At 49.8% G+C, this 14,886-nt stretch overlaps 4 protein-coding genes across 4 annotated transcripts; 2 read left to right on the top strand and 2 right to left on the bottom strand.

Moving 5' to 3' along the window:
- Window positions 1-2,562: 2,562 nt before the first annotated feature.
- On the top strand, window positions 2,563-3,876 carry HOO65_010599 (Phosphotransferase enzyme family protein; the record flags this gene model as incomplete). Its single annotated transcript, XM_070999759.1, has 1 exon — window positions 2,563-3,876. One exon carries the CDS (start codon window positions 2,563-2,565, stop codon window positions 3,874-3,876), a length of 1,314 nt encoding a protein of 437 aa, XP_070862421.1.
- A 757-nt stretch (window positions 3,877-4,633) lies between these two features.
- HOO65_010598 (Signal recognition particle SEC65 subunit) lies at window positions 4,634-7,916 on the top strand (the record flags this gene model as incomplete). Its single annotated transcript, XM_071005354.1, has 5 exons — window positions 4,634-4,798; window positions 4,872-5,093; window positions 5,334-5,711; window positions 5,755-6,400; window positions 7,000-7,916. 5 exons carry the CDS (start codon window positions 4,634-4,636, stop codon window positions 7,914-7,916), a joined length of 2,328 nt encoding a protein of 775 aa, XP_070862420.1.
- A 117-nt stretch (window positions 7,917-8,033) lies between these two features.
- HOO65_010597 (uncharacterized protein) lies at window positions 8,034-8,936 on the bottom strand (the record flags this gene model as incomplete). The annotated part of the gene is made up of 1 exon (XM_070999758.1): window positions 8,034-8,936. The coding sequence occupies one exon, from the start codon at window positions 8,934-8,936 to the stop codon at window positions 8,034-8,036; it is 903 nt and encodes a 300-aa protein (XP_070862419.1).
- Window positions 8,937-9,402: 466 nt separating this feature from the next.
- On the bottom strand, window positions 9,403-13,612 carry HOO65_010596 (Dynactin,150 kDa isoform; the record flags this gene model as incomplete). Its single annotated transcript, XM_071005287.1, has 2 exons — window positions 9,403-13,098; window positions 13,166-13,612. The coding sequence occupies 2 exons, from the start codon at window positions 13,610-13,612 to the stop codon at window positions 9,403-9,405; spliced, it is 4,143 nt and encodes a 1,380-aa protein (XP_070862418.1).
- Window positions 13,613-14,886: the final 1,274 nt, after the last annotated feature.

Genomic DNA, 14,886 nt, shown 5'->3' with positions numbered 1-14,886 from the left:
CTTTCATTCTACATGTTGGCTCGGCCGGCTTGTACCTGGCAGCCCAAAACCAGCTTGCGAAACATTCCACAAGACTGCGGTCTATTAGCACGACTCTCGCCAGCTATTTTTGAAGCATACAACTCTGCAACTAAGCACTAGTTCTTGGGCACCCAGATTAAGGGGATCATCTAAGCCTATGCGTGCCGTTGTCGGGACTGTTCCAATTCTCTGTCTGGTTTTCTGCTTGTCGTCAGGGAGGTTTTTGCTAGCTAATCAAGGCTCTTTTCCTACGAATATTGGACGCAGGGCTCGGCATGTCCAAGTAGCTACTTGAGGTCTGGCTCAAGGTTGTATTTCACAAGGACAACGCCTCTGGTGACTTGGCTTACGGAGACTCTGGCGTGAGGCCGACGCATGAGCACGCGGAGAGAAAGAAGGCTACGACTGTGGACAGGGGAACATGGAATAGAAGGGCTTTGGGGCCACATGGGACGCTGAATTTCATGGGACCCTGTGGACTGCCTTTCCGTCATGCTTGAAGGGAAAGGGGGATGGAGAGAGTGGTGGCATGGGATAGGGATGTTGAGGATTTCTTCATGGTGTGAGATATTGTAGCCATGAAACGACAAGCTTGATAACAGTCATGAGGCAAGGACACACCTAAGTCTCCACGGGAACATTTGCCTCACCGCTCTCATAAACTGAAAACTTAAACTTCCATCTCGCTGGCGGTAAGTTATATGACTTGTAAGTACCCGTCACACAGAATGTTTTACTACGTATATATATCTAAATGTAGGCTTGATTCTTCGGCTAGTCTAGCCACATTAGGACAAATGGTTGCGTGGATGTTCTCTGAGATATTGCATTGTAAGAGAAGCAGCTCCCTTACAACGCCTTGTTGCGTCAATGTTGTCCTTCCACAGCAATCCAGCAGCAATTTCGAAACCAAGAAGGGGCAGCGCTGCCTCTTCTAACTAAATACAAATGTAAAGACTGATTCATTCTTGCCAGGACAGCTTAGGATCGTTTATTTGCTGCTGGTACGTCACACAAAACTTGGTACATCACCAATCGAAGTTTTGGTCGGCTCTTAATGACAATATTTGGCCACCGTCCTATTGGTAGTACCTTCAATGATGCACGCCCTGGGCTCGAGTCCTTTGACGAAGAATGCGGTATATTTCCCTCTCTGAATGTCTTGAGGTGGCTGGAAGGAGGGAGGGGGCGTGCTTCTTGAGGTCTTGCGCTTGTGATATAACTAGCATGTAGGCTCATGGCTAGATGTAAAATGGAAGCTGGCGCATGTCTGCTTGGATATTCTACGGATCCTCGGCGCCTTCTGCTGTGTATTTCCTGTAATGGAGCCATACAGCATCTTTAATGAAGGCAACAACGAAGCCACCACTTATCCGTGCGAATCCATCCATAGGTGGTTGTTCGTGGTTATGGGACGCCAATATACAACGCAAGTTCGAATTCTCTTGTACCTCTAGTTAACGCCACTGAATTGGGGAAATGTATTGAACCGTCTAATCCTGGGACTCTGCAGAGACGCACCTTTCAGTAGCTTTATGATCAATCAAGACAGCACCGATACATCCTGGCCTGCGCTTTTGATGGAGCTTAGCTTTGCCATTGAAGGAACTGCATTAAGAGCCAGGCTGAAGCAGGCACCTGGGTATTTTCGTGTTCATTTGTGTACTTCTCGGCAGTACATTCCCTTGCAGACCATTTGAAATCGCTCTTCTGGGTGTCGGTTTAGATATGTGTTCGTTACAACGGTCGGATTGTGCAGCGTGTATAGTTCCCCCATGGTATAGGCGAAGCCCTGTAAACGCTTGAGACTTGGTGAATAGAAAAAAATGTCATGACTGGTAGAAGCCCTTTTCCCTGCCACCATGGGCGAAGAAAACACTTCACGCTTTTCTAGAGAGGCTCGATGTTGTAGATGAATAGCCCGCCGACGATGTTCCCGGGCAGGTGTCGATGGATAAAGACAGCGCCAACAATGCATCCCGGAAGGGTGCGGCATTCTTAAGCAGGCTGAAAAGGACTTGGGGGACAGCAAAGATTGAGACACTTTTTTCATGTACCTTCAAGTAGCTCGGTGCAATTCGTGAAATGTGACGGTGAGGCTTGAAAATACCCAACTACGCCATCATGCTGATCGAAGGATTTCCTGTATGTCTTTCTGGCAGTCCATCAGCCGGTCTGTCTTCGTGTTTGCCTGTGTTGCTGTCCATCGCCCTGCTCTGTTTGGGCAGCAAAATATCCAACAACCATGAATAAAAGCCCAGCAGACCCAGCCAATAAGGCCCAATCAAACCAAGATCTCTTACGGTATTTTCTTCTGTCCTCGCTTCGTACGTCACGCCACTGTCGGAGTCGCAGCAAAGTAGGCCTAACTAACAAGACGTTAGACACCAAACACCAAACACCAAACACCAAGCGCTAAGCACCATACATCATACGCCATACACCGTACACCATACATAAAACATAAAACGCAAAACGCAAAACGCAAAACTCTGAGCTCCGAACTCTGGGCACTGGACGGCTAAGCGCCCAACACTGAAAATGTCAAGGACACTCCCAAGTGCGCGCTGGACTTCCTTTGCTAACTGGGATTACAACCATCTCCATGAGCGACTGCACTATATCCTTGGCGTGATTGACAAACCAGCTCTTATACGCCATGCCGAAAGCATCAAGGGCCAAAAGTTTACTATGAGCGAGCCGTTCTCTGCCGGCCAGAACTGGATATGCTTTGAAATGGTTGGCCAGGACGACGGAAGCCTCATAATAGCGCGCGTGCGGCTGCCTCGACATCCCGACTATCCGTTTCCCATCAGCGATGCAGAAAAACAGTATGCACTAGAGTGTGAGGTCAGCACTATGAGATATGTCCGTTGCAGGCTGCCAGACATCCCGGTGCCGGAAGTGTATGCCTATGAAGGGCCCGCATCTCCCCTTGCAGCCAGCGTCGGTGCCGTGTATATGCTCATCCAAGGATTCTATGGCAACACGCTATTTGACATGTATCCCGATATTAGAGACCTGCCAAACAGCACGCAAAGGCACATTATGCGCCAGTGGACTTCGGTTCAAGCTTTGCTGGCTACCGTGACGGACCCCAAGATTGGGTCTGTTGTCTCATTCACGGAGCATGGCGATCCCGTAATCGGCGAGCTCGCAAATGCCGCGACCGAAGGCCTCTCTCCCCGCGGGCCTTTTGTAAATGCCCACGACTATTTCTCTGCCATTGCAAAGGCCGCTTTCCTCCGGGTCTCCCGCGTCGCCAGCGAAGGCGATGATGGACCAGAGCTGCATTTTCAGCGACTCGGCGCCTATATTTTCAGGGAGATAGTGCAGACTACGCAGCTGTTTCGACCGTCTATGCCGCAGTATTGCTTTGCCCACAGGAACCTGACTATGCATAACATACTTGTTGATGCGGACTTCAACTTTGTGGCCATTATTGATTGGGAGGGGGCCCAGACAGTTCCGTGGCAGGCCAACCACTATCCCCATCCGATTGAGCTGTACTTGCCAGAGGAAGTCGATTGCATTCTCCGAGACCAGCACCATGAGATGCATGCCGCTGAACACAGGACAGCCATCACTAGGCAGATATATATCGACACGCTCCTGCAGACGGAGACGCTCTTTACCACGCAAGATCGAGAATTAAGAGGCAAATTTTCAAAGACCCTGAGTAGTGTGGCATCACGTGTGTATTCCACTTTCGCTGGCCTCAATGGCTTTTTGGTTAATGACAAGCCTCTTGTCTATCTGATGGTACAGATAGCATTTAATATGGACGCGGGGCAAGTAAGAGAGTACATACGCCAGAAGGAATTAGAGATGGAGTTTGAAGCCTTCACAGTTTGATCGCCATGTACATAGTAGTTGCCAATAGACAATGGATAGAGCATGTAGGGTCTAACCCTAGTTTAATGGCATTGTCTCAAATGCCACTACGGCTCGGCTAAATAAAGACTACCACTATAACCCTTTTTAGCAGAGGAATAGTGTTACTGCTTGGTTGATGTTAAGATACATTAAAAATGGATGACGGTCGCTGATTGGAGATCACAGAAAGGACTTATTTCAATCTCCGGTAGTTGCTGTTCTCTGCGTGACGAAGCTTTTTTTTTTCCCTTTCTCTTTTCTTCTTTATTTTTTCCCTCTATCTAGCTTTTTCTTCATCGTTCTTGAGGTCTACCCTGGCCTGAATCAACCCAATATCAGTCCAACCCAGTGAGTGCGAGTGGCCTTTGTTTTTTCTCGTCGCTGTCACCCGTAAGTATTTTGGCTTGGGCTATTATCCTTTAGGCCTCTATCCATTCATCCGCCAATCTAGTGGTGTCTAGGCCTCACACCGACGGATGCGTGCTTCTTTCTTGTCTTATGATCGCGCTTGTGGCTCTTGAGTCTTTGCTTCCTCCAAGCTTCTGAGTTTTTCCCGGTCACACACTCTATTTCTAGCTACATGATGGTCTGCTGACAACTCCTGTAGATAAAACCCTCAGGAAACACTATCCTAACGACGAAAAAACCCGCCTAAACAAAGCTATCTTCTCTCTCGGAAATCTCCACACTTCTCCGTGCATACAGGGCCTCATTTAAACTACTCGAACTATCCATCATGGACTCCATCGTGGAAATGCCACATCCGATTCTTCCCATTCCCGCAGCCCAGGATATTGCAGGCCGCTGGCAAAATTTGACGTTACAATGGGCAGACGCCCGTAATCTGATTGAGGCAAGCCCTCTCCCTCCCCTCCCTAGGGCTATGGTGCCCAAAGCTTTAGTTCGATTATACCAAAGCTTCGCTCTTTGCCCAAGCTTCCATTTCAAGTAACTTACACGTTTTACACCTCTAGGATCTCATGAAGTACTGCAACCATATTGAAACCTCCTTGCGCCAGGAAAATATCCAGCTTAAGGAGAAGGTCTCTACCCTAGAACTAGATCTTGAAGATGCGAAAGCTACACGCCGAAAATTCCAACTAGACCTCCGAAAAGCCCAAGAAGAGTACAATGCGCTGGTTTTTGAGCACCGGGAGCATAACGAAAAGCTTGTAAATACTAACATAAGGCTTCAAGTAAGTTCCATATGACCCTGTCTTACCAAGCAAGTCTTGATAACTACGCTAATATAGCCTTTCCCCATTTGTAGAATAATAGCCCATACGTCTTGGCATTAATTGATGGTGATGGAGTCTTGGTAAGTAGTTTCTCTCCCCCTTGTTATTTTTTTTATTCCAACCCGATATTCTATTTTCCGTAAATATATGAGCCCTTACTTACCAGCCCGCCTTCGCATCTGTCTATATTAGTTCAAGGATGAATACATTCGGGACGGTCTTGACGGTGGCAAACGTGCTGCAAAAGACCTTCACACCACTTTGAAAGAGCAATGTGGCATTTATAAAGACGATATCCGTATCGAAGTAAAAGTCATTACCAATTTGTCAGGGCTTGCCCGTGCTGTAAAGCGGGATGGCATTGTGGCATTTGAAACGGATATTAGAGAGTTTGCGCAGGGCTTCACACAGGCTTTGTCGTCATTTGACTTTATTGATGTGGGAAGTGGCAAGGAGCGCGCCGATTCTAAGATCAAGGGTATGTCGAATAGCCGAGTTGATACCGAGCTTGGTAGCTACACTTGCACCCCATGGGCTGCTGCTGCTCCTCCTACTGATGTTGCTGTTGTTCTAATCGTTTGTCTCTCTCTTGGCAGAAATTGCTCGCTGGCACTTGCAGGCCTTCAACTGCAAGCATCTCTTGCTGGGTATTTCACATGACTCTGGTTATGCCCCCTTCCTTGATGAAATCTATACCGGTAGCGAGGTTGGAAGCAGAATCAGCCTCATCGAAGCCACCCCTACACACAAGCATATTGCCCGTACTGGCATAAGCATTATTAACATGGCCGATTCTATCTTCCGTGCCGACAAGATATGTGAAGGTCCGCCAACTCTAAACAGTGATGACAGCCCTCTGTCGACATTTGCTACCCAGTCGGGCTATTCTGCTCCATTGACTGCGCTTCAGCCCCGCGGTGCCTCGCCTCCGCCTCGGATTAAGTTATTGATTCCGCCCAAGGCACCAAGCCCATCTAAAAAAGCAACACCCACCTGGAATCCCGGCCCACGTGGTCAGGATCCTCCTCTGATCTTCAACCAAGCGAGTGTCGATTCTATTAAAAACCGCGGTGATGGGAAGAAGCTGTGCAATCTATATTTCCTGCGCAACACCTGCCCACGCAACATTGTTGACTGCCCGTTTGACCATAGGCATAAGGTTACTAAGGATGAACTAGGTGCTATTGCGTTCCTAGCCCGGACAAACCCATGCCAATACGGCCAAGACTGTCCTAATACAGACTGTGTCTACGGCCATAACGTAGGTGCTAACTAACCAAGACAAGAGACTGCACTCGAAGTTCTGTGCTAACCCTATGCCAATAGTGCCCCACTGTTAGAGAAGGGACTTGTGTCAACGCATATTGCAAGTTTACTGTGGCACAACACCCGCCCAACACTAAGTTCCGCAATACCCACGTTCCCGACAACTAGTTTTAATATAAGTGACAAACGAAGTCCTTGCAGAAACTACAACGGTCAATTCGAGAAGCCAAATGCTGCTTTAGACATCTTGGCACAAGCTTGAAAAAATGCTCAAGACGAGAAGACAATTCTCTGGTGCTTTAGCCTATGGTAGTAGTGAGATGGCTAACGTCAAGTACGGCGTGATATATATTTTAGGTTTTATTTTAACTATGAGCTTGTTTTCCGTTAAGGACATGCAACTATACACTGCCCGTAGTAATCGATTTGGTCTCTTCTACCTTACTGTAAAGCCAACGATAACCCTAAATGTTCGATGGCTTTAACCCTTTGAACATGCCCCACATTAGTTCAGTTGGCTTGCCCCACGCTGTTTCCATCAATTTGACGACACACACACAGCCTTACTGATTGAACGAAATACACACCTCGCTCTTAGGTCTTGCATATCCAATCACCGCCCGACCAACAACCGCAAACAAGCGCAAGCAACTCGAAATTACAGCAATGTCGCACGCACGTGTTGAAGAAGTTTCTGACAGTGACTCGGACCCCAGCGAGGCCCACCTCTCCGACTTTGAAGATGGTGATATTATCCGCCAAGTAACGCCAAGTGCCCGCTCCTATCCCGCTTCCACATCCATGCACCCCTCAGCCGCACCACAACAAACAGCAGCAGCAGCAGCGGCAGCGGCTGCGCAACGGCAGCATAGTTTTGGACCACCGACAGACGCCTTTAAGAATGCACACGTGCTGTATCCCATATACTTTGATGCCAGCCGTACGCGGGCACAGGGTCGACGAGTGGGCAAAGACCTTGCAGTGGCGAGCCCGCTGGCACGCACTATAGCTGAGGCATGCAGCATGCTGCGCCTTCAGCCCATGCTGGAACCAAGCAAGACGCATCCTAAGGACTGGGCGAACCCAGGGCGCGTGCGAGTGCGCTACCCACCAGCGGAACTGCGCGGCAGTGACGTGCCCGAGATCCACAATAAACACCAATTGTACATGCTGGTGGCGCAGTATATGCGCCAAAACCCGACGACGGACAAGTGCGACAGCTTGCGCACCCCTATTCCCTCTTTGCCGCTTCCGATGCCTAAGGAGGACGAAGATTGGCCGCGTCCGGCAGTCCCGCGCGGCTGGAAGATGAACGAGTTTTTGCCGCTACTGAGTCCTGCGCTGACAGGCGGGGGTGTTTCAGAGGACCTATTCAAAGATATGATGAAGCACATGCAGAATGGCGGTAATCCCATGGCTGCATTGATGGGCGGATCCGATCCGGGAGCTACAATGGGTGCGAGCGAGCCGGCAGCGAAGAAGAAGAAGGACAAGAAAGGCAAGGGAAAGGCCTAGATTAGATGTATGTGGGATTTTGGGTGCATGATGGAAAAGTGGCTGTTTGTTACAAATATACACACTGATATCAGTCATGGCATTAAAATACTAAGCATTAGATAAGCAACACTGAGACTAAGCCTTTTGTATGCCTGTGGTGTGGCTTTGGTTCATTTCCCAGACTGTCTTGACTGCATTCCAATACCGCTCCGGATCGTCTCGAGCATTCTGCACATGTCTCCCCATCTCAAACCTCTCCAGCCGGACCTTGAACCCCCAGGTTACTGATTTTGCCGCATGATCCTCAATATCACGCCAGGACACAATTTCATCCATTTTCCCGTATAGATACACTCTACACGGTGCTATTTCCCGAACGTCCTCGGTGTTCATTCGTACGGCGCTTGCTTCACCAGGAGAACCTCCACTGCCAAATAACTGGTCTCGCAGCCAGCTGAATGCTAGATATAGGTATACCAATGGCACTGCCCAGCCCGGGGATACTTGCCTCAAGGCTGTAGCCGATGACTGGAAGTGGAAATACCCTGGACATGAGTCGAGAACTGCCACGTGGGCTGGAAATTGCGGACCGGCTAGGTCTAGTAGGCGGGTATACTGCACTGCGCCGCCATTTGAGAAAATATGGACTAGCACACGTGCACCTAGGATTCCGTCTCCTTTTCCTTCGCTGTCGCCTCGGATAATCTGGCCGCCTTGACTGCCTGGGCTCTTCTGCACACCTTCTGGTCGGTGATAAAGTTCCTCTAGTGCCGTATTTGCTTGTCTCAATCCCCCTACTGCAGCAGCAGCACACATGACCTGTACAGGACTAGCCGAAACCACTAGAAGATGCGAGGCAGGGAAGAGTGCGCGATATGAATCAGTGTACTTTGTAACATGCCGTGTATGAGCACCCATCCATGTAAACAGCATGACAACTTCTGGGTGGTCTTTCGGGGCTGGCACAGGGGAGCGGAAGAAGGAGACACCACCGGGCCGATGAGCAAAGACCGTTTGCGGCGGCATTCGTGCAGCCATTGCGAGCTGTGCCTCCATCTATTTAATCACAGGCCAAGATCTGCTTAGTGTTGAGAGTAAAATTTGGTTCTATCAAGAAGGCCAGAGGTAGCTAATCTACCCCCGCCCATCAGGTTATCTACAGATCAATACCTAGCCTAGACCACAGCCAACTAAGTTGTCACCTGGCACCAGGTGACTCATACTTGAAGGAAAGAAGCTTCGAAGGCTGGCTAGTGCTTGAGTTGACGGCTTATCCCACCCCTTGGGGGAAGACTGACTACCTTTACATGTTTTTAGGTGCGAGGATTAACCGATGGCGTAGTGTATCATCGCCTCGACACAACAAGGCGCCACTGCCAAGTCTACTCTATGGTTCAGATAAGACAGTTCGCATGGGGAAAGATGGCTTGGAGGAAAGGAAAACACGCTTGCTTGGTATCTTATATCTGCATAACTAGCTACATAACACTCGCCCTCCATTTAATCACCCCTCAACCCGGCCTTGAAGGCCCTCCCACTCTGCTGACCCAACAATCTGCACATTTGCGGTGCTGCCTGGAATTGTCTTTCCGTTCTCGTCCGGTAGTCTAACTTGCAGGGCCGCTAAGGGCCGTCTTCTCACATTGCGCTTTCCGGCCATAGCTGCAGATGCTGCAGTGGCCACAGCACTAGCCTTCCGCGAGACTGCCTTCTGCCAACTATCCCAAGCTGCAAAGTCCTCGGCCTGCTTGGCTGCATGGAACTGGGGAGTAGATTTGGCCGGGCGCCAGGCGAGTTTGTCACGGGGTAGCTTTTGTAAGTCGTAGACGGTAGAAGTTGCCGCAAGGCGGACTAGTTCGCCGAGCACATCGCGGCCCTCGGCAGTAACCAAGGCCGTGCGTTCAACTACGGCGGGCTTAGGCGGCAGTAAGGGTTCCGAGAGCCAGCTGAGAGCAGCCTGGTCAATACCACGTGCGCGGCGGTTCTCGTCGCGCAGGTGGCGCACAGCTGATTGCAGGCTGCTGATATCAGTCTTGAGGGCATCCATCTCGCGGGCAGTAGCAACGGCCCGTTCCTTTCCAGCACGGTTTCCAGTAACATCAGCACCGTCAATGGCCGCTCGTGAGTCTCCGGCAATTTTCTTCCACTTGTCACGCTCGGCCTCGAGGGCCTTGAGCTCGCGATCTTGTCTGTCGATATCCTCCTTGAGGCTAGCGTTCATCAAATTCTCATCTTCGATCTGCATCTCTAGCTCGGCCATAGCCTCAACCTTGGCCTGAGCATCCTTCATGCGGGCCTCTAGCGTTTCGATTTTCAGGACGGCTGTACTGAGTGCATCTTCGCGCTGTGCGACTGTGCGACGAGCTTCATTGTATTCCTCTCTTAGACGACGCAGAGACTCTTCGGCATCAACAGGTACAACCTTGCGAGCCTTGAGCTCCTGGGCACGTAGTTTCCAGGGTTCAGGAGTCATCTCAAACTCAAGCGCTTGAGTAAGATCCGAGCATAGAGACGACAGCTCGGCAATTTGCGATCCAAGAGTGCGGAGCTTAGATAGATATGTCGAGAATATGTCTGATTCAGCAGCCGAGGACACCTGTAGAGCAGCCTTAGATACAGCCTGAACAACGTCATCATAGTTAAACGGCCGCGTGCGATCGTCCTCTGTAGACAGGAGGGCGTGTATCTCCTCACCCATGCAGCGAGACAAGCGACCCAATTCGGCACTAGCAGTTTCGCATTGGTCAAACAGCTCATGTGTGTTTGGTGGCAGTGTCAATGATCTTGAGTGCAACTCCTCCAGAGCTCTAACCGCTTTGCCAGCAACGACCTTGGCACTGCGGGTGTGACTAATAGCACTATCAATACGGCGGGCAAAGTGTTCAGCCATGGCGTCATTCTCGATAATGACTGTAGGCTCACCACCCTCCTCAGTGGCAGGAGTTGTTATTTGGGTAGTTGAAGGAACCACATGCTGTACCAAGGTTTTGATAGCCTGCAGAGCCGTAGCAGACGACTCTAGTTGACTAACAACAACAGTGGTCTGCATGTGGACCTTGTCGGCATAGGACGGAAGGTCGTCCTGAGGCAAATGCACTTCGGCTAGATGGGTTAGCAAAGCAATGGTCCGTTGTAGTTCAGTGGCACAGTTCTTCTCCTTGAGCTCGTCACGGCGAAGGCCGTCGATCCACTGATTAAGTGCCCGTTCGACAGGCTCAAGCTCATGTACGGCGCCACCAAAGCGGCCAAAGTCGTCAATAGAACAGTGTGCCATAGAGCTGGCAAAACGGTCACACATAGCTGCCACCCACGACAGCTTGTCAACAACATCACAGCCAGCAAAGGTGTCATCCTCGTGGCCGACGCTCTTATTAGACTCATCGGAGCCATCATTAGGGGCAGCGTTAGTGTTGTTGGTATTGTTGATGCGATCCTTGATAAAGCCACGTAGCAGCATAGCTTTAAACGAGACACGGCGAAATCTCAGCAATGACAACACTGAGTTTTGGTCCTCCCGGAAACTGTCTGGCAAGAACAACTTGACAATTTCCAAATGATCTGAAGCCTCTTGGGCGTCCAGTCTGCGAAGCTCCAGATCGATGGTCTTGGCCTGGGTCTTGGCAGCAGACAGCTGCAGTTTCATGTTTAGATCAATCATAGCACGAGACTTGCTACTCAACTCTTCTGACTCTGTCTCAGTGACAGCATGTGAAGCGCGGATATCCTCTAGGTCGCTCTGAAGCGTGGTAACTAGCGAGCGGAACTTGGACAGTGTGTATTCCATGTCTGTGATGGTCTCCTCACGCTGATTAGCACGTCGACCCTGCTCGGCAATGACGGCATCCTTGAAGTCGAGCTCCTCTTGCATTTCGCGCTCGTTGTGCACATGGTTCAGCTCCAGCTCGTCGTTAATTTCCTTGAGACTTTCCAAGTCCTCAATGACGGCCTTCAGCTCGTTTATTTCCTCGGCTTGCGTCATGTTGCGCTCACTAAGCTCTTCAATCATGTCCTCTGCTCCAAGGGCGTTATCCAGCTGCTGGCGGAGATCTTCGATAGCATTGTTTGCTTTTTCCAACTTTTCCTTGTCCATAATGTGTTGCTCCCTGATTATGGTGTAGTCCTTGAGATCTTCCTCCATGCCCTGAACCTGGGCCTTGAGGTCGTCCTCATTCTGTTGTGTAAGATCACGGAGTCTGATGAGAGCTTCACGAAGTCGCTCGTTATTCTTTTCAAGCTGAACCCAGCCGGCGCTAGTGCGGTCTTCGGCTGAAATGTCTTTGCTTAATTCACCATTCTCTTCACGCAGAATTTCGACTTCAAGCTCAAGTTCTTCTAGTCGCATCTTGACCTCGCCCAGCTCCGCTCTGCAATTCTCGTATTGCTCCTCAGCCATCTCACGGTCGAGAGTTGCACTTTCCAGGGCAAGGTCACGGTCTTCTTGGAGCGCCTCGATGCTTTCAAAATGGGCTTCGGCCTCCTTTAGTTGTTTTCGTAGCTCTGTCAGCTCTTGCTGCTGTGGCTGGTACTTGGTCTGTAGTTTCTGGATGATGCCTTCAAACTTGTCACGTTCTTGCTGCACCATTTCCAATGCCTTGATCTTCTCCCGGTCTTCACTACGTTTTCGATCGAGAACCCGGATTTTAGCTTTAAGATCGTCAATTTCTCGGGCGGCAGCCGCAATAGCTCCACTAGTGCCGCGAGGACCCTCTGGTCTATTGCTAGGTACGAATTTGGGCGAAACAGCCCCTGAAGACCCATCAGTTGAGACAACTGTGAGCTTTTCTAGTACATTTGTTCGAGAAAGCACCGGACTCTGGGGCTGGGGCGATAATATGCCATCGGCAGACTTGAGGGGTGAGATAGGAGACTGTCGAGCCTCTTGTTGGAGATCATTGTGAACCTCGATCGATCGCCGCCTCAGGCCTTCGCCAGGCTTAGGAGCAAGGGTTTTAGACGAGTTAGAAATGGATAGCCTATTTCCACTTGAGTTTCGCGACGGGATCCCAGGGCGTGCGGAGTTCGAGGAAACCGAGGATTGTCGAGTCTTGGAAGTTGGAGTAGGAGGAGGCCCCATTGAAGTACGGGATCCCGGTGGTCGTTTTGTAGCCGCTCCAGATGCAGTCCGGCTGTTGGCAGGGGTGTTGGTTCGGGTGCTAACACTACTAACTGACAACTGCTTGGTGGGCGACTTTATTGGTGACTATGGCAAATTCAACACATTAGTCTTTGCTTCATCCAGTTTGGGTAGAATCGACCGCTATAAATACCTGAAGGCTGTCTTTTGGCCTCGCGCCTGGTGCAATACTCGAAGGCCGTGAGGGTGGTCTGGAGGGCTTGGGTCCAGGGCTAGGGCTCGGCGCGCTCAAGCTCATGCGCTTTCCAGGAGCAGATGCGTCACCAAGGGCAGTCCTTGGGCCTCCCAACAAACTATTAGGTCGTGAAGAAGCCCTGCGGCCTGGAGCGGGGGCACTGGGTTTGGTTGGTGCCGGGGCTTGGCGAATAATGGTCAACGCAGTAGGCCTAAGAAACATTCCCTTGCCCATGGCACACTCAAAGTAACGCTCGCCCTGAACACTGCCATCGTTCTTTCCAGTGGCATCCTCAAGCTCAACACCAACCCAGACACCGGCGGCAAAGGATGTTTCGCCAGCAAATTTAACCTCAGCAATACGCCCATCAACAAGACGGACTATCTGGCCAGGGACAACCTCCATTGTGAGGGATGCAAAGCAGCAGTAGCACAGTTAGGGCAAAATATCAATTCAGCGTCTTGATTAAGGTGTAAGCGTGTAAGCGGGGGTTTGTTATTCGTTCGGATTCAATGTAGATTCAGCGTGTTCAGCGTGTTGGGAAGAAGCCGATTTAGAGGAAAGCTGGCGTAGCTTGGCTGCATGACCTGTCGATAAGCTGTATGTCTAGCTCCGTGCTGCTGCAACGGAGCCGTGATTTAATGGAGTCACTTTTAAGGCGAGGACCTGGCGTGATCTCATAGAAATAATAGCAATATATTACTCAAGCAAAAATCCAAAGAAAAAGAAAGAAAAAGAAAGAAAAATCGCCCGCCAGGAGACACGCGGCGGAGAGTCGTGATGGCTCCTCTTCTGTATTATGCCAAATAGAAACAATTGGCAGTACATTATCTGCCCAGCGACAAGCTTGACGAGCCACCCCTTAGTGTGGCTGAAATGAGGGTGGCGGTGAGCTGCTGCCCCACCTACAACGCCACGAAATAATAGAGGATGGGATGCGCAAAAAGATAGAGTGACCCCAACCCGATTTGAACGGATAACCTTTTGATCTGGAGTCAGACGCGCTACCGTTGCGCCATAGGGCCTCGAAACTTTGGACGAAAGATTCAGCCTTAAACCGCATTTATGAACTAACGGAATCAATAGCGCAGGAGTTTTTTTTTCTACTTTTTTTTTTTTTTTCTTTTTGTTTCTGACGACTATAGATGGAAGACGAGTAACAAGCTTGCTTGGGAGCATACGAGCTTCTCTCGCCCAAAACCTATGGTCAGCCCTGCAGAGGGTTAATTCTGTCCGGTAACCAATCCGGCGTCGTTTGACCTTAGTGATTTTAGTAGACGTTGAAGAAAATCGAGTTCATCTTATTTAACAACAGCTATGGGATAGAGTCGAGTATCAAGCTTAGTGAACACCTACACTTTTCTTGTTGAAACCATGTGTCAGTCTTGTGTATGATTAGATTCTACCAGTAGCCAATCTGACGTCGATTGTCTCTAGTCATTCCCATGGAACCAAACATGTCGGATTTCAAGTTCAAGAACATGGAACACTAAGCATTATACCCAGTATACTAAGAAGCAAATGTTGTTACACTTCTCTACATAATTCTTAAGGTACAGAATATTTAGTTAGTTAGATATCGGCATGAATCTTTTACTCCCCATACCGATCAGCATGATTGTAAATGTAGCTAATCCCACTAAGCTTTAGCCCTTGGACAGCACATGTTTTCCTTTTAT

This window comes from Ceratocystis lukuohia (genome assembly GCF_044167205.1).
Source record: "Ceratocystis lukuohia strain C4212 chromosome Unknown Supercontig1_pilon, whole genome shotgun sequence".
Classification (NCBI taxonomy): domain Eukaryota; kingdom Fungi; phylum Ascomycota; class Sordariomycetes; order Microascales; family Ceratocystidaceae; genus Ceratocystis; species Ceratocystis lukuohia.
Note: the sequence above shows the minus strand (reverse complement) of the source record. Positions and strands in the feature narration are given on the sequence as shown.